The sequence below is a fragment of the Parastagonospora nodorum genome, assembly GCF_000146915.1.
Source record: "Parastagonospora nodorum SN15 chromosome Unknown scaffold_14, whole genome shotgun sequence".
NCBI lineage: Eukaryota > Fungi > Ascomycota > Dothideomycetes > Pleosporales > Phaeosphaeriaceae > Parastagonospora > Parastagonospora nodorum.
The window spans coordinates 33,427-49,296 of record NW_001884562.1 but is presented as its reverse complement, the minus strand read 5'-3'; the positions used below and the strand labels follow the sequence as shown (position 1 = coordinate 49,296).

Here is a 15,870-nt window from a genome sequence, read left to right as displayed (position 1 = left end):
GAGCATCCGATTTCTCTTCAGGCGCGCATTTCCATGTGTCGCAGGGGCATTCGGGGGCGCGAACATGCTACGGCCCCAAGTAGTACAGCCAATGACTTCAGAAACCGGAAGACACGTAGGGGTGAATCTCGGGACAACGCGCAGTTCACTGCAGATAAGACGAGGCCGCCCCATTTGAGATTGCTGAATCTCAGCGAAGCATTGAGTTTTGGTGATGATGCTCTAGATGACCCTTCAGATGCTTACCCGCTGAGCCCCCTGGTAGTGGCGGGTGGTTACTTCACTTCGGACTAAGTGCTGCGATAGGAATATGGTTGCGCATTGAGCGTGAGTCACACAGCTAGCAGCACGTCCTGAACTTTGGCGCTGTGCGGTTCGCAAGGGTGTCAGAGTAAGGTCGTGCCATCAAAGTAAGCAGGGATGAGGGGCGTGGATAGATGACGTGGGACCCCGTTCTCGGTTGCCCCGCGCAACGACCAGTCATCAACACCCGAGTACTTTACATTGTCAGGCACGAGCAAAAAGAACCGCCATCCACTCCAAATAGCTTTCAAATCATAGCTCTCTACTCAATTCGCTATATAGCAGCACTCGAACTCCAGAATCTACCGAAACCCAGAATACCTCCAAGCACAGCTATCATGTCTTCCAACGTGCTCAGCGCCCGCGACACCAATGTGCAGATGAAGCCTACGCCATCTCCCGAGAAGGACCAGCTCAAGAGCCTCGAGTACCACCGCCAAGTGCTGAACTCACGCATGAACGCGGAGCAGTAAGTACTTTGCGGAATCTTAGCGATTGGGCAGAGGACTAACATATGCGCAGGGCACAGCAGTACGTCTCACCTTCGGACGAGATCATGTCACCCGCCACGCAGAAGCTGGCAGCTTTCAAGACCAAGCACGCCATGAAGAAGTGAGTTGCGCCAAGTACCGAGCAATCGCCGAGCTAACAAGTGCGCAGCTCGAAGCCACAGACTCTGTTTAAGAAGACGAGCTCCAGGAACTATGAGACGTCCAAGGGCACTGCCATGTTCGCCGACATCCCGAAGAAGACGGCAGTCGAGAAGGTGTAAGCTTGGTGCCTCGGCACACACACATTCTTTGGCGCGCACGTGGTTTACTGGGTCTGGATTGCATGGTGGAGGGCATGGCGTTCGTTCAGCGCAATAATACCACCATGAATCGCACGTGCGGGGATCATTCTTGGGGAACTTGACATGGGGATACCTTCTAGGATGCTGGGTTACTAGGGAGTTTTGGCTGCTTTCATCATCACGACGACCACGACATAGACCTGCATATAATCGAATGAAATGGATTGAAAAAGACTAGACTGTTCGAGGCTCGTGTGTAATCCTACTCATGCAGCGTGATGTTTTGGGCCAAGTACACACGGGAGACATACGCGACTATCTGTGGAGATGGCGCCAAGGCACATGCATGTCGCACCTTTGTACTCCGCATCCTGCTCAACACGCCCATGACTTCACCGCCCGTGGACCAGCAATCTCTGAAAGATGAGATAGCCGACCTTGAACGGCGTCTTCGGCATGCCAAGGCGCAATTGAATGATGACAGCGCTGCATCGAGCTTCTCGTCGCCCACACAGGATGCGGGTACGTTGTCGCATGCGCATCACAGTCATCAGCGGGCTAACAGGACACAGCGCTCCATGCACTCCTCCTCCTGGCCGACTCGGCTCTTCCCCTAGGGTCGTTCGCGTTCAGTAGTGGTCTCGAGTCGTATCTAGCTCACCACAAGCTATCCCCGCCATCGGCATCGCAGCTGCCCTCGTTCCATACATTCCTGCGCCTCTCACTGTCCACGTTAGCCAGCACCGCGCTGCCATATGTCCTCGCTGGCTACAGAAGGCCGTGGGAGATCGAGACACTCGACAACGACTTGGATGCGAGCACGCCGTGCACAGTTGCGCGACGTGCGAGCGTAGCCCAGGGCCGCGCGCTTCTTGCCGTCTGGGACCGCAGCTTCAAGTCGCAGTACAGCAGCAAGATGGCGTCTACAAGCGGAGACGGAGACGGAGACGGAGACGGAGACGGAGAAACAGCAATCACCGCCCTCGCAGCCTTCTCCGCCGCGCTGCGCACATCCGAGCACCTCAACGCGCATCTCGCGCCGCTTTGGGGCCTCGTCACCAGAATCCTGTCCGTGCCGCTGCACGACGCCGCGTACCTGTTCCTGTTCTCGCACGCACGCACGGTGATAAGTGCTGCTGTGCGCGCGAGCGTCATGGGGCCGTACCAGGCGCAGGCTGTTTTAGCGAGCGCCGAGCTGCAAGATAGGATCCGAGGCCTTGTGGATGAGGGCTGGCGCACATCTGTGGAAGATGCGGGACAGACCGTGCCGGTTATGGATCTCTGGGTTGGTAGGCATGAGAAGCTGTATAGTCGCATCTTCAATTCTTAGTGCATACGTCACTTGCAAACATTCACTTGTGGTGTGAGGCGTGTGATAATTGACGTCCATCAGATAACGCTCTCTACCGTGCGAAACCGACATGCAACTTCAACGCCGACGTTGTGTGACCAAAAATTGATTTATTGGCTTCATCCATTCGTTGCCCTAGCGGCACCCCCGTGGGCTCTTCACTCGCGAGCGCTGGAGCTCAGCTTACGCGCGTGATCACCGTCTTGGCGAACATCACACACCACGCGAGGCAACCACGCTGAAACGGCGCCCCAGCCTGTGCTATACTTACCATACTTACCATACTTACCATACTTACCATACTTACCATGCTTACCATGCATAGCAGAGGTGGGGGCTCTGTGCTTCTTCACACTTCTTTTGTTTCTTCATTCAATGTGACCATTTACGTCAATAGGTCAAGTCCAGTATGGCATCTTTTCCATATACCTACGCCGCAGTAGCGTTTGCGTCACTCGCATTTGCCGAGCAAATTCCTATAACTACTTCAACCGGATTCCCATGGATCCAGAAATTCGCATCCATAGGCGACTCCTACTCAGCAGGCCTGGGTTCTGGCGACCGACTTGACTGGTCCTGCTCTCGCTATGCCTCCTCCTATCCCAACATCCTACACACCTCTCTTCTTGGAGAAAACGCAAATCGCACGCATCAATTCCTCTCCTGCTCCGGCGCCACCAGCACCGAAATCCTGTCCACCCAAGTCCCCGCCCTATCCTCCAATCTCGACCTCCTCACCATCTCCGCTGGCGGCAACGACATCGGCCTAACCCCCATCCTCAGCAACTGCGTGTACCAATTCTACATGTCCGCCTCCGACGCATGCCAATCCGCCATGGACGCAGCCCGCGCAAAGATCGCCGCCGAAACTGAGTTGTACAAAAACGTCACCGACTTGATTTCCGCCTCCAAGCCCAAGATGAACCCCAACGGTGTCATTTACTATACTGGATATGCGACGTTCTTCGGCACCGACGACACCACATGCGACAACGTCACCTGGGCCGTCTGGCGCAACGTCGAGTGGAGCAAGCAATACCTCACACTCCAGATGCGACGGGATCTGAACGACATGGTCCGCGCCGTCAACGCCATTATCCGCAAGGCCGTCGATGCCGCCGGCCCAAATGTGCGCTTCATCGACTACGATGCCGCCATCGAAGCCGCGCGAGGCCGGTATTGCGAAAAAGGCATCCACGAGCCCGATCCAAGTCGTGCCGCTCTAGCATTTTACGAATGGGATACCGTGGACACGGGGGAGAATCGCACGGCGTTGCAAAACCACACGGGCGAAGCGGTTCCAAAGGGAAGCTTCGAGGCGGGCATTGGTAGTGCGGTTAACAAGACGTTGGGAGAACATCCGGATTGGGAATTCGATGGGGAGAAGGGGTTTGTGGATAAGACGGGGCATGAGCGCGTGGGGGAAGAGGGTGTTGTTGGCGATACGCTGCATTGGTTGATTCCGGATAGTTATAAGAGGGTGTTTCATTTGAGGCCTGGTGGGCATGGGGTTGTTGCGAGGATGGTGGTGGAGGATTTGGAGAGGAGGGGGAGGGGAGGGGTGGTAGATGATGAGGTTCTAGACGAAGTCATGGAGCTATAATTGACATGAGACAAAGCTGTAGGTGGAGCAGCGAGACTCTTGGCTATTTTGGAAAGTACGCTGGGCGTTAGTAAGGTCTATTTCCTGATCACAGCACTTCGGAGCCGCTGACACAGTTTTGAAAGGAAGTTGTTTGTGATCTTGGAATATTGTAGCAACGAGCTCGAACTATAATAAGACTACTGCTAGAAGTACAAAGTGCCATCACGCAACCATGTCGGGGGAATCGTATCGCCCAGCGACAAGTCTTCCATGCGATCCTTAATATCTCTGTCATTCTCATTATCCTCCTCATCAATCTTCATCTTTCCCTCGTTGTCCTCCCCACCCTCCCCCATATCCCCATCCCACTCTCCCCACCCCTCTACCTCCCTCTCCCTAATTATCCGTCTAACATCCCCCAAACACCTCCCCAAAAGATTCTCCCCCCACAACTCCCTATGCACCTCCGCCTCTTCCTCACTGTACCCGCACCCCCAAACCCGATCCCTGCGACTCGCCTCCACAATCTCCCTCCCTCCCGTCCCCAACAACACCCTCCTCATCCGCTCATTCCTGCCATCTGTGAACTTGTACCAATTCCCCACGCGTGCAACCCTTCTCTTCACCCGGTCCCACTTCCACTCGGAAAAGCCAGGCACGCTGCGCCCGAGCTTCTTATGTATCGCGGGGTCCGCGCTCGCCATGATGCGCGCGCACATATCCGGGGAGGAAAAGTACAGCGCTTTGCAGAACATGAGGGATTGCTCGGCGCAGGTGAAGGGGATGCTGGGGGCGTGGGTGGCGAGGATTTGCGATGCGGTTGGGTGGTTCGGGGGTGGGCGAGGGGCGGAGTGCGTGAGGAAACGTAGAGAGGAAGTAGGGATGTTGAAGGGGCTTGGGTGCCATTGACAGAAGACGCCGTAGGGGCGGGCGTTGGGGAGGTAGAAGTATATCGTAGATGAGTCTGTGTCAGTGGTGGGTTTTGGGGCGCAGCCAGCAGGATGGGGTTTACGCTTTGCTGGCATGGTGGTGGTGGTGTTGTTTTTGTGTGATGATGTTTCGGATTTGTGTGTGGAATTGTGTGTTCATTTGTGATTTGAGGCCTTATACGTGTATTTGAACTTCAACGTTGTTGTTAGGTTTGTGATGCGTGGTAAATCTGTTTGGGGAACTGGAGTGCATTTTTCGTCTTTATGTAGTCTTGATGGATAGAATACGCTAATGGGTACCATGGTACGCAAAGGGCGCAAATCAAATTCTGGTTTTTGATGGGCGTCCATCGCGCCCCGGTAATCCATGTGGCATACATACTGTGGTAGCGAGAGCCCTAAAAACGCTTGAGTGATAACATCCAAACCAGACATGTCAAAGACGTCGACTTCTATAACAGTCAAATGATGACTGTCAGCGGCAAACGCTGACGTCGAGTGAAATGGCTTTGGCTGCGAGAAGGGAGCAGTCATACAAGAAGGGGCTTGCTTTGGTGAATTGCAGCGGCCTTGCTTCTATATATAAGATCTCTCAAAGCTCCCTGCTCTACCATGAACTACCATAAACAACTCACGCAACCCTACTCTCAACTCAACTATGTTCGCATATTCAAGAACTGCCAAAAATACGGCGAACGCGCGAAATTCGATGCCGCAGCGGCACGGACCGGGTCCGTTCATCCCTTTCTCCCATGACAACTTCCCACTCATGGATCTTCCACCCGAACTTCGCTGTATGATCTACAAGCAAGTCGATTTTGTAACGAAATGCCACACTCTCACCCGAGACGAAGCAAACATACACCCCGCATCTTGGCCACCAAACCCCACGGGAGGCTCATCCGCTATCGAGCTCATCCGTCCTTCACTGCCTGTCGCACTACTCCGCACATCCCGTCTCGTCAACGCCGAAGCAACGTCAACCTTCCGAAAGAAAATTGTAGAGTTGAAGAATATGCCCTTGCAATTCCAGGTCGACTACGCCGCACTCATTGGCTTGACGACCAAATTTGGCCCACTTGCGGGCTGCTTCACCAAACTCTATCCTTACGTGATATTGTCCTCGACCGGAAATCGCGCTTTCGATGATTTCACAAATCGCTGCGGCCCGTTTATTAATCGTAAGCCTGCCCAGCATGATTCTGCAACAGAAGCTCCCATCAGCGTCTGTATCACTATAACGCAACCGCACGCAAATGTCCCTAGACACCACATAACGCCGGCGGCATTCAAAGGCGTCAGAGATCTCCGCAAGTTCAGTCAGAAGTTCGTGTGCGATGTGCTGTACAATCAGGAACATAGTTTCTCGCTGACCGCAGACGGGAGTTATCCGTCGTGGCCGACGGTGCGGATCAAGGGGCTGCTGTCATATATGTTTGATCGCAGACTTGCGGAGCTGGAGGCGATGAGGCAGAAAGCGAGGAGCGCTGAGGTGACTATGGATTACATTGCGCCGTTCCATAGATATGGGGAAGGAAAGGTCGATGAAGAGATGCAGAGGAAGCAGCAGGCGGAGAGGGACAGGCTACAGAGGATCTTCGTTGAGAACTGGATGCGGATTGAACGAGAGAGGGTAATGGCGAATGTCATTGAGCGTAACAAGCGGGGTGAATGATGGCTCTGAGGTAATAAAAATGAACTGTGCAGTCGTTGAGCTATGCTCACTGCCAGGACCGTCTGAGCGATGTAAACATTTTCAGGGTTGAAGGGAGATAGATATGATTCATCTGCGGCGAAAATTGGCGCTTTGAAATGAGGAGATGATCCCCGGGTATCTGACGTTTACACAACTCACAACTCTGACTACAATCCACAAAAATCTTCCGCGCTCGACTAGAGATTCGAGCCTGACAACGCATAATGAAACTGACGCATGCCGACCTAACGGACATGCCCAGTCTGTCGACAGGTATAGGCTGCCCCGTCCTTTTTGTCGCAGGTGCTGCAGCAGATGAGATTTAACATCGACAATGCATCGCTATGCTTCAAGAGACCTATGATCAACAACCAATACGCCGTATTCTGGCTCATCTAAGGCCCTTTTCAATTCATCGCAGCTCTGAGCGCGACTCCGCTGGTAGCTCTTGTGGCCTGTCATGGTGATCAGGCATTTCATGTAGTTGACCATCCAGTTCACTCGTGTGCGCGTAATACGTCTTCGATCTAGCATCTTCTGGCGAGTACGCACCGTGATATGGGTGCTGTTCCGATTCTGACATTTCGTGCGTTCCAGCTGGCACAGCCTTCGCCTTTCGCCGCCGGAAGATGAGCCATCCTAGAACTAGGCCAAATATGATTGCCACCGGAATGCCGACACCCAGACCAATTTTTGCGCCCGTTGATAGTCCTCCTGAACTAGAAGTCGATTCGGGCTGAACAGCAGGCGAGCCTGTCGGTGGTGGCGTGGATGTCGGGGTTTGCGCCGTGCTTGCTGAACTCATTCGCGAAGCTAGGCTGGAGCTTTCACCGGCGGTCCGGGTGGCAGCAGCTGCTAGCACCTGGCTGTCTGAGCTCTGGTACCATACGGGAACTCCATCGCCTTGCACGGGGTAGCCCTTTGGAAACGATCCGACGGACACATCTCCCGCTTCCCATTTGCCGTTGACCGAGGATGGAACAATGTAAGACAAACTGGTATCCTCTGCGAGAAAGGATGCGCAAGCATAAGCCCATATACCCTTGCTGTACCCGGGAGGGCAGCACAGTACGGCTGTTGTGTCCGGGCGCAATGGGATGACTTTAGCATCATCAATACCGAACCATGTTGACGTAAAAGTCGTGACGGGCGCCCAGGACTGTGGACATATTGCCGGACTATCTGCGCCCAATATTAGCGACTGACGGGCTCAGAGCCATTCAGCAGGGACTCTTACAATAATAGCTGTCCCATTCTTCTTTGTCGGACAAAGCAGCTTCTACTTTGGTGCCCGTAGGCATACATCCCGATTGATAGTATTCCTGATAGGCGTGTCCAGAATACAGCCAAGAATTAGTACCGTCTGCCGTAAGTCGTAGAGTCTGTGTACATGAAGGCGCCGGGGCGAAGACACTGGTGATCGGTCCCCGGTTGAGACCGCTGATGTAGCTGGACCGTGTCTCAGTAACGATGACTTTTGTTGGCGTCGTCATTGCTATATACGTCGAAGGAAATGGGTGAACAGTGAAACCAGCAAACACCTACGGCGCAATGAAGGAGGAATGTCGATAGAGAGCGAGACTGAAATCCAACGAGCTTCGCATGCATGCTCATGTACTTCTGCACCTTGGACAAGGTTTATCAGCCACAATCTCGGATTCTGCCTGGCTTGACGCTTTGATCAGGCCTCCCGAGTAGCGCGGCGCTTACACTGCCCATCAAATCCACCAGTGAACCTGTGGTGTATTTATTTCGACATGAACAACAGCGCCCGACAGACGGATATCCTCGATCTTTGCGCACGAAAGGCTATGAGTTACCTCATTCCTCCTATCTGAAGTCATTGTTGTTCGACCTGTGGTAGCTGGCAACATTTCTTGCAGGAGTTCCCTGTGCGGCGCCGAGAGTTCGAGCGGCTCTTGGTTCCCGAAAAGCGGTTAGGGGACTCGACATGGATGTGACAGCCACCATGCGCAGGATGATCGTTCTAGACAACCACGCGCAGATTTCGTGTAACCCAGATCTGTAGAGATGTAAGCTCAATGCAGCGACTTTGGAGAAATTATGTCGTGATTTGCGACATTTGAATGAGCCTTCAATTCTGTTCGACTGTCGTTTCCCACCTGCCACGATAAAAAAACAGCCCCCAAATATCTGCCCTGTGCGCCTCCAGCACATATTTACGCCCCGCATATCAATTGTTGTGGTACGACCGGGATGCCTCGTCGTGTCGGCGGAAACCTCCCGCTCGCACGGTTGGAGCTCTCTCGCATAGCGGGCCACAAGTGGATTGACCGGACGCTATTCACATCAGTCTTCGTACGTGGGCGGAGCTCCGCGATATTATCGAATTGGACACAAGCTGTTGGCCATTGGTCCTAAATATCAACCCATTTCACACCAGCGCTAGCGCTAACTTAGGCTGGACATGATGAACAACGCATGTCTTCACATATCCCGAGCGTCCTCCAAATCATGCCATACATCTTACATTCATGCCGCGCACGCCAGCGGGTTGGAAGGGTTATATGGCCCGCGAGCAAGAGAACTCCACGAGATTCACGGTTTCACCACTGAGCATCCACCGAGTGAGAGCAGAATGCCTCCACTATATCCGTTCGCATGGAGCATCGTTGCAAGGTTACTGGAATATCACGAAGACTTATCGAGCCATTTCTAAACTTAACTCTGCTGCTCGGCAACATCTTTCGCCAACGCCTTCTCCATGCTTTCCTCAGCTTCATACCCATATTCCCACCACTGCGTGACTGGATCACTCCACAGATTCGCACTATGCGTATAATGCTCGCCTCGAACTTCCGGTGCCATCGATGCATCTCTCGCTCTCTGCTCTGGTCCATCTGGGAGTCCAAGAATCATGCCATTAACGTTGCTGGCGTTACACATGTCACTTGTCCTCTTCATCCGTTCTTTCTCGAAGACTTTCAACGCCGGCGCGATTTCGTCCCGAGAGGAGACTTGGTTCAACGTGATTGCGAGAGCGGCGCCGTCTTCGACTGCCATGGCAGCACCTTGGGACATGTATGGCAGCATAGCGTGCGCTGCGTCGCCCATGACGAGTAATTTGGATGAGGCCGAGAGCCATGTTGTCAATGGTCGCGCGACTTTCAACGGCCATTTCATGAAAGAATCAATCAGGGCAATGATTTTGGTCAATCTGCGTCGATGAGCATGTCTCAATTGCTGAAGCTGGAAAGAGAGGAACTTACCGCGGATCCCATCCACTGAACTCCTTGTACATGTGTTCCCGGTCGAACTTTTCGGGCCAGGTGCTCGGGTCAGAATCGTCCAAATGTGACCATGTCATGTTGAGGGACTCTCCAGCTGCTATCACGTATGACATGACGTGTCTGCGTTGCCCGATCCTACCGAAACAACTGCGTTAGCAGGCCGACGCGTATATACTGACACATTGAATGACTGACCAGAGGTTCAGATCCGGTTTCTCCAACATCCACGCAAGATCTGGATCCTGGCGCATCCTGTTCGCGTCAATGGTGCCTCGATATGCAGCCAAGCCATTGTACACAGGCTCGTGAGAAGCATCCGGTTCAATATAGCTGCGCGCAGTTGAGTTGATGCCTGGAACGGTGTATCAGCCAAGCACGTCAGCATGAAGGTCGTGCATAACACACCATCAACAGCAACCACCAGGTCTCCTACAACGACAGACCCGTCTTCGAGTATGACGGTTCCTTTCTTCTCTTGATACTCGATAACTCTTGCGCCTAGCTGAATCGTCACACCTAGCTTCCCAGCTACCTTGTGCAGCGCTTCATGGTAGTGAGCCCGATGCACCACATAATACGGCACTCCAAAATCGCTCTTGTAATTTGCGCCAAGCGTAGTATGCCCTATCACACTGCCGTCCTCCCATCTGCGGAGATTGATACCCTGGGGCTTGATAGCAAGCTTCTCAAGATGTTCAGCAACTCCCCATTGGTGCAGTAATCGTCCCGCGTTTGGAGGAATGTGAATGCCCGCGCCGATCTGATCATTGTTAGCCACGGTAGCTTGGACCGGATAAGAAGACTTGCTTCTCCAAGCTTCGGCGCTTGTTCCAAAACCCGCACCGAGTGGCCTCTTCGTGCTAAGGCAACTGCACAAGCTAGACCGCCAATCCCGGCGCCAACTATCACCACGTCTAACTTGAGACGAGCCAGCTCAGGCGCCTTTGAGCCATTCTGGTAGTGAGTAACATCCTTCGTCTCTACCTTCTCCAGGAATCGCAGCGACTGGGACGGGAATGTCATGGCCGGGTTGGACATGCCATTGTTGGTCACTGTCCCGTTACTCAGGCCCTTGCCATTCTTCTGAGATACCGTATTGTCGACCAAGGTCGTTTGGCCGCTGATGGTTGGGTTCGTAGTTACCGTCATAGCGCTATTGTATGCGGGGATGTACGAGCGAATCTACCGTGGCGTGGAACGAAAAAGAAGAGGTGCAACCATCCCGCCTTTCATGTGCGACGCCAGGTGGGGCATAGCGAGGCAACGGGCCGTTCCAGTCACAAATTGAGCGTGCGCATGCTGCACAGGTGGTGTGAGGGGTCCGGGAGCAAGCGGATTGTCAGATTGTCTGAGGATGTGGGGACCTCGGGACGTTTCTTAAGGTTTCGGCGCCTTTCAAGCACTTTATATCGAACGTGGAAAGCTGTTGCGACCTGCTCTCGGCAAGACATTGCACTTCACGACTTCTTATCTGGATTTCTGTGCACTTGCTATGAAGAATCAGGCGATATTTGTCTACGCCCACTGGCACTCTATTGTGATATGTCTTCTTGTGGTCACAGTTGCAAGGCTACTATGGGTTCGAGTTCGACACCTTCGGAGCGTCCCCGGTCCTTTGTTTGCCAAGTTTACACCACTCTACCGTATCTGGACAGCGGCGACTGGTAAACAATTTGTTATACACCAAAAGCTTCACGATGCATACGGACCTGTAGTTAGGATCGGCCCAAACCATGTATCTGTCTCTGATGCCGCGAGTATTACTGATATTTATGGTATCGCTAGCAAATTCTATAAAGTAAGCTGCCATTCTAACACGATCGACAACAGATTTCCTGCGAATGTGAATCATATTGACGTAAATAAAGAGCGATTGCTACACTCTTTTCGATGTCCCCACCAAATCTGGATTGACACCGACTGTTTTCTCAGTTCGCGACAATACCTACCATCGACAACTGAAGCGCCCAGTAGCGAATGCATACTCTATGACATCGCTCGTTGAGCTGGAACCTATGACTGATGTTTGCATCAAGATATTGGAGAAGAAGTTTGAGCGATTCCAGGGCCAGGGTATCGATCTCGGCGAATGGCTGCATTGGTATATCTTCTTCTGAACATATCTTAACATCTATAGCAGCTAAGCATAGCCAAAAAGGTACGCCTTCGACGTGATAACATCCATCACGTTTTCCAACTGCATGGGCTTTATGGAGTCAGAACAAGACATCTCTGGAATCATACGAGCAATCGAGGGCCGACTATTCTACAACTCGATCGTCGGGCAAGTCCCCGCCTTGCACAAGTTCCTCCTAGGCAATCGCTTTGTTTCGCGCATCGCAAACCTTCTCCCATCAGTGCGCCGCCTCAACACCACACATTTCATCGTCGACTTCGCGCGCACGCAGCTATCCCGGTACCAAACCGTAGGCAGCTCGTCCGACGATCTAAAAGACATGCTCGCGCGCTTCAAACGCTCCAACAAAGACGGCGGGCAAGCCATGACCAGCGACGAACTACTCAGCCACGCAACAGGCAATGTTCTAGCAGGCTCCGACACAACCGCCATATCCCTGCGCGCCACATTCTACCACCTCCTCAAAATCCCGCGCACATATATTAAGCTCCTCGCTGAGATCGACGCCGCACATACCCGCGGCGACCTCTCTGACCCCATCACCTTCGCCGAAGCGAACCAGCTGAGTTATCTGCAACTCTGCATCAAGGAGGCGATGCGCATGCATCCCTCGTGCGGCCAACTTCTCGAGCGCGTGGTACCGGCTGGCGGAATGTCTATTGCGTCCGTGTTCTTGCCTGAAGGCACGGTAGTGGGTATTAATCCGTGGGTCGTCGCGCAGGATAAAGATGTGTATGGAGATGATGTAGGTGTTTTTCGGCCGGAGAGGTGGAGTGAGGCGTCGCCTGCGCAGTTGAGGTTGATGGAGAGGAATTTTCTGGCCGTAAGTTGCTTGCCTGTTGTGGATGCTTTGTGTATGTGCTAATGATGTGGGCAGTTTGGATCAGGTGGGAGGACATGCTTGGGGAAGAGTATCTCGATGCTTGAGATGACGAAGCTAGTTCCGCAGATTCTGAGGAGATTTAGGGTGGAGTTGGTTGCACCGGAGAAGAAATGGGAGCTTGAGGGATTCTGGTTTGTTAAGCAATCTGGGTTGCTGTGTAGGATTACGGAACGTGGCATAAGCTCGTGATTGCGGCTGGAACAACAGGAAGTCCCATCAGCATTAACAATTAATTGTGTTCAAAGTGTTGCTCATTGATCGAAGTAACGAAACCTTACTGCCTGTCCGCAGGCGGCTGCGGCCACTTATCCAATATCGTCTCCTCACCCTTGACCACAATCTTGACTTCCGCGTTCGTCGGCTCATCCAACAACACAGTGTATTCGCCCGGATACAACACTGTATTACCCATCTGATCCACCCTCGCCAAATTTCCCAGCGTCAACTGCATCTCCGCGCTCTTCGTCTGGCCGCCCTTAACGTCCCGCACGCGCGTGTAGCTAATCAGCGTCTTGAGCGGGTACGGCGCGGGACCGTTTTCGCCTTTGATGAATGCCAGAGCGATGAAGTCAGATGTGCGGTTTCCCGAGTTCGTCACGGCCACGGGGATGCTGGGAACTGAGCATGTGTCGGGGTATTGATTTGTGCACTCTTTTGTGATGTTGCTGATGTCGTACTCAATGGTAGAATTTGCCGCGAATTTGGCATCGAAGGTGGTGTAATGAAGTCCTGTGCCAAATGGTTGCACAGCGCCGTTGAACCAGCGATACGTGCGGCCGGGACTGCTGCTGCTGGGGCGCATGTTCATATCCAACATACTGAGCTCAGTGTAGTTCGCTGGGTATTGTGTGATGGGAAGACGGCCTGCGACTGCGACGGCACCGGTGACGACTTGCATGACTGCCGAGCCGCCATCTTGGCCAGGCCAGTTGGCCCAGATAACGGAATTAACGCCATCAAGCTCGAGGAGAGGAGAGTTGTCCATCAGGTCGCCGAGAACAAGAACAACAAGGGGCTTGCCGATGGCTGCGAGCTTTTTGATCAGGTCGACTTGTGCGGTGGGCCAGGCGATGCTATTGCGGTCAAATCCCTCGGCAGCAGCGGAGGGATCGAGACCGCCAAAGTACAAGATGTAGTCGGACTTCTCAGCTGCGGCGAGGGCGTTCGTCGTCCAGTTATCCCGGGTAGACGAGTTTGACTGCTGCAAAATAGGGCCACTGGCGATAGCCATGTCGAGACCGAGCTTCTGGCCTGCCCACACCGGCGAGCGCAGGTAAGGAGCAGGGCCACTGTAGATTCCAGAGAGTTTCGAGGTATCGTTGGCCCAGAAGCCGAGCATTGCGACCTTGGAGCCATTGGTGAGAGACAGTGGAAGTGTGTCGTCGTTCTTTAGCAGGACAAGTCCCTCCGAAGCGACTTGGAGGGACAACTGTTGTGCTTCTGGCGTGTTGATGTCCTTCACACCCAGATTGGCATAAGTGGCTGCAGCACCATCAAAGTAGCCAGCGCGCACTAGACCCTCATACTGTCTCTTAAGCGCTCTGTCAATGGTCGGAATGCTGAGGTACGATTGGTTGAATGCTCCAGGGATGTCTGAGGAACCTGTGTACTCGCAGCTGTTGTCCATACCAGCAGTAAAAGCTAAACCAGTACCCTCAGCATTCGTCTTGGCGTATTTGTGCTTGAGTGAGATGTCCTTCACAGCTTCGCAGTCGCTGGTAATGTAGTTGTTGCTCTCCGTCCAGTTCCAGTGATCACGCAGAATTGTTTGTAGGACGTATGTATCAGCACACGTGGGTACGCCATTTACGGCATTGTATGAGCACATGAATGAGCCAACTTTGGAGTCGCGTGCACACTGTTGGAAGGGTGGCATATAGTACTCGGCCAGGTCTTGCATATTGATCTTGGCATTGAAGCTGTGGCGATCAATACCACCCCAGGCCTCCATGTCATAGCCAACATAATGCTTGCACGTAGCAATGATTTTCCTCTGGGGTTTGTCGCCTTCGAGACCAGCGAGGAGATGCTTGGTGTAGCCCTTGATCCTGACTATGTCTTCGCCGGGCGTCTCTGAGCCACGGCCCCAACGCGGGTCTCGGAACGGGTTGATGTCGGGGGTCCAGAAGTCTACTGGAGCTACACCTCCGTTGCCGAATGCTCGCGCTTCGTTGCCAATGATGTTGGCGATCTTGAAGATGAGATCGTCGTCGAATGCAGCCGACATCAGCAGCGGCATGGGAAAGGATGTTGCAGTCTTGTAAGCTCCAGTAAAGTTGATACCAGGTGCTCCAGCTACACCATGAAGTGCTTCTCCCCACCAGTTGTACTTTGGAAGGCCTAGTCGGGTAACACCTCTTGATTTGCTGGTTTTGTCAGTTCCCGCAGTGTCATGTCATATGTTGATGCGCACCTCATGAGATTGTCAAGCTTCTCGTTTGTCTGCATAGCCTCGACTAGAGCCGCAGCTCTCTCTGCGGGTGCGGCGGTCACATCGCAGATTTTGTTGTCCTTTAATGGGCCATTGGCACAATCAGGTCCGATGGCTGCGTTTGCCAGCGAGGCACCAAGCACAACCAATGCTGAAAGGAAATGCATCTCGAACGCAGACTAAATTCAAAAAGTATGAACGCCGTCAGCATTCATTTTTTTTAACGCAGCACCCGAACGTTATGTATTCTGCTCGAAGGCTCAGATAGTACCTGCATATTACACAATTAGCCGACGAGGCGCCTTAGCCAGCATCATCCTCCAGCGTCGAGAGCAACTACCCCGCGCAAACCAAGGGGTTCCCACAACGATGATCAGCACTATACATGGTTATTGCTGCCACCGGACAGTTCATACAATATTTTGCCGCCGGGCTAGGCGAACTGTGACGAGCGCAAAGTTTGGCGGCCTCGGATTTTGGTTGTGCATAATCGAAGCGATCTTGTCGACGG

At 53.1% G+C, this 15,870-nt stretch overlaps 9 protein-coding genes across 9 annotated transcripts; 5 read left to right on the top strand and 4 right to left on the bottom strand.

Moving 5' to 3' along the window:
• Window positions 1-641: 641 nt before the first annotated feature.
• On the top strand, window positions 642-1,075 carry SNOG_09001 (hypothetical protein; the record flags this gene model as incomplete). The annotated part of the gene is made up of 3 exons (XM_001799252.1): window positions 642-772; window positions 826-915; window positions 964-1,075. 3 exons carry the CDS (start codon window positions 642-644, stop codon window positions 1,073-1,075), a joined length of 333 nt encoding a protein of 110 aa, XP_001799304.1.
• Window positions 1,076-1,374: 299 nt separating this feature from the next.
• SNOG_09000 (hypothetical protein) lies at window positions 1,375-2,545 on the top strand (the record flags this gene model as incomplete). The annotated part of the gene is made up of 3 exons (XM_001799251.1): window positions 1,375-1,614; window positions 1,662-2,385; window positions 2,490-2,545. 3 exons carry the CDS (start codon window positions 1,375-1,377, stop codon window positions 2,543-2,545), a joined length of 1,020 nt encoding a protein of 339 aa, XP_001799303.1.
• A 311-nt stretch (window positions 2,546-2,856) lies between these two features.
• SNOG_08999 (hypothetical protein) lies at window positions 2,857-4,050 on the top strand (the record flags this gene model as incomplete). Its single annotated transcript, XM_001799250.1, has 1 exon — window positions 2,857-4,050. One exon carries the CDS (start codon window positions 2,857-2,859, stop codon window positions 4,048-4,050), a length of 1,194 nt encoding a protein of 397 aa, XP_001799302.1.
• Window positions 4,051-4,235: 185 nt separating this feature from the next.
• SNOG_08998 (hypothetical protein) lies at window positions 4,236-5,057 on the bottom strand (the record flags this gene model as incomplete). Its single annotated transcript, XM_001799249.1, has 1 exon — window positions 4,236-5,057. One exon carries the CDS (start codon window positions 5,055-5,057, stop codon window positions 4,236-4,238), a length of 822 nt encoding a protein of 273 aa, XP_001799301.1.
• A 562-nt stretch (window positions 5,058-5,619) lies between these two features.
• SNOG_08997 (hypothetical protein) lies at window positions 5,620-6,636 on the top strand (the record flags this gene model as incomplete). Its single annotated transcript, XM_001799248.1, has 1 exon — window positions 5,620-6,636. The coding sequence occupies one exon, from the start codon at window positions 5,620-5,622 to the stop codon at window positions 6,634-6,636; it is 1,017 nt and encodes a 338-aa protein (XP_001799300.1).
• Window positions 6,637-6,717: 81 nt separating this feature from the next.
• SNOG_08996 (hypothetical protein) lies at window positions 6,718-8,220 on the bottom strand. Its single transcript, XM_001799247.1, has 2 exons — window positions 7,895-8,220; window positions 6,718-7,839 (listed from the first exon to the last, which is right to left on the bottom strand). Exons 1-2 carry the CDS (start codon window positions 8,148-8,150, stop codon window positions 7,070-7,072), a joined length of 1,026 nt encoding a protein of 341 aa, XP_001799299.1. The 5' UTR covers window positions 8,151-8,220; the 3' UTR covers window positions 6,718-7,069.
• A 1,119-nt stretch (window positions 8,221-9,339) lies between these two features.
• On the bottom strand, window positions 9,340-11,057 carry SNOG_08995 (hypothetical protein; the record flags this gene model as incomplete). Its single annotated transcript, XM_001799246.1, has 5 exons — window positions 9,340-9,835; window positions 9,888-10,055; window positions 10,104-10,260; window positions 10,314-10,668; window positions 10,752-11,057. 5 exons carry the CDS (start codon window positions 11,055-11,057, stop codon window positions 9,340-9,342), a joined length of 1,482 nt encoding a protein of 493 aa, XP_001799298.1.
• Window positions 11,058-11,896: 839 nt separating this feature from the next.
• Window positions 11,897-12,910, top strand: SNOG_08994 (hypothetical protein; the record flags this gene model as incomplete). The annotated part of the gene is made up of 2 exons (XM_001799245.1): window positions 11,897-12,009; window positions 12,067-12,910. 2 exons carry the CDS (start codon window positions 11,897-11,899, stop codon window positions 12,908-12,910), a joined length of 957 nt encoding a protein of 318 aa, XP_001799297.1.
• A 232-nt stretch (window positions 12,911-13,142) lies between these two features.
• Window positions 13,143-15,526, bottom strand: SNOG_08993 (hypothetical protein; the record flags this gene model as incomplete). The annotated part of the gene is made up of 2 exons (XM_001799244.1): window positions 13,143-15,285; window positions 15,342-15,526. The coding sequence occupies 2 exons, from the start codon at window positions 15,524-15,526 to the stop codon at window positions 13,203-13,205; spliced, it is 2,268 nt and encodes a 755-aa protein (XP_001799296.1). The 3' UTR covers window positions 13,143-13,202.
• Window positions 15,527-15,870: the final 344 nt, after the last annotated feature.

Bases quoted from the DNA above. Each gene is read 5' to 3' on its own strand.
- SNOG_08996 (XM_001799247.1), bottom strand. From the start codon at position 8,150: ATGACGACGCCAACAAAAGTCATCGTTACTGAGACACGGTCCAGCTAC. The intron at 7,840-7,894 runs GTAAGAGTCCCT...TATTGGGCGCAG, and splicing joins AGAATGGGACAGCTATTATT to ATAGTCCGGCAATATGTCCA.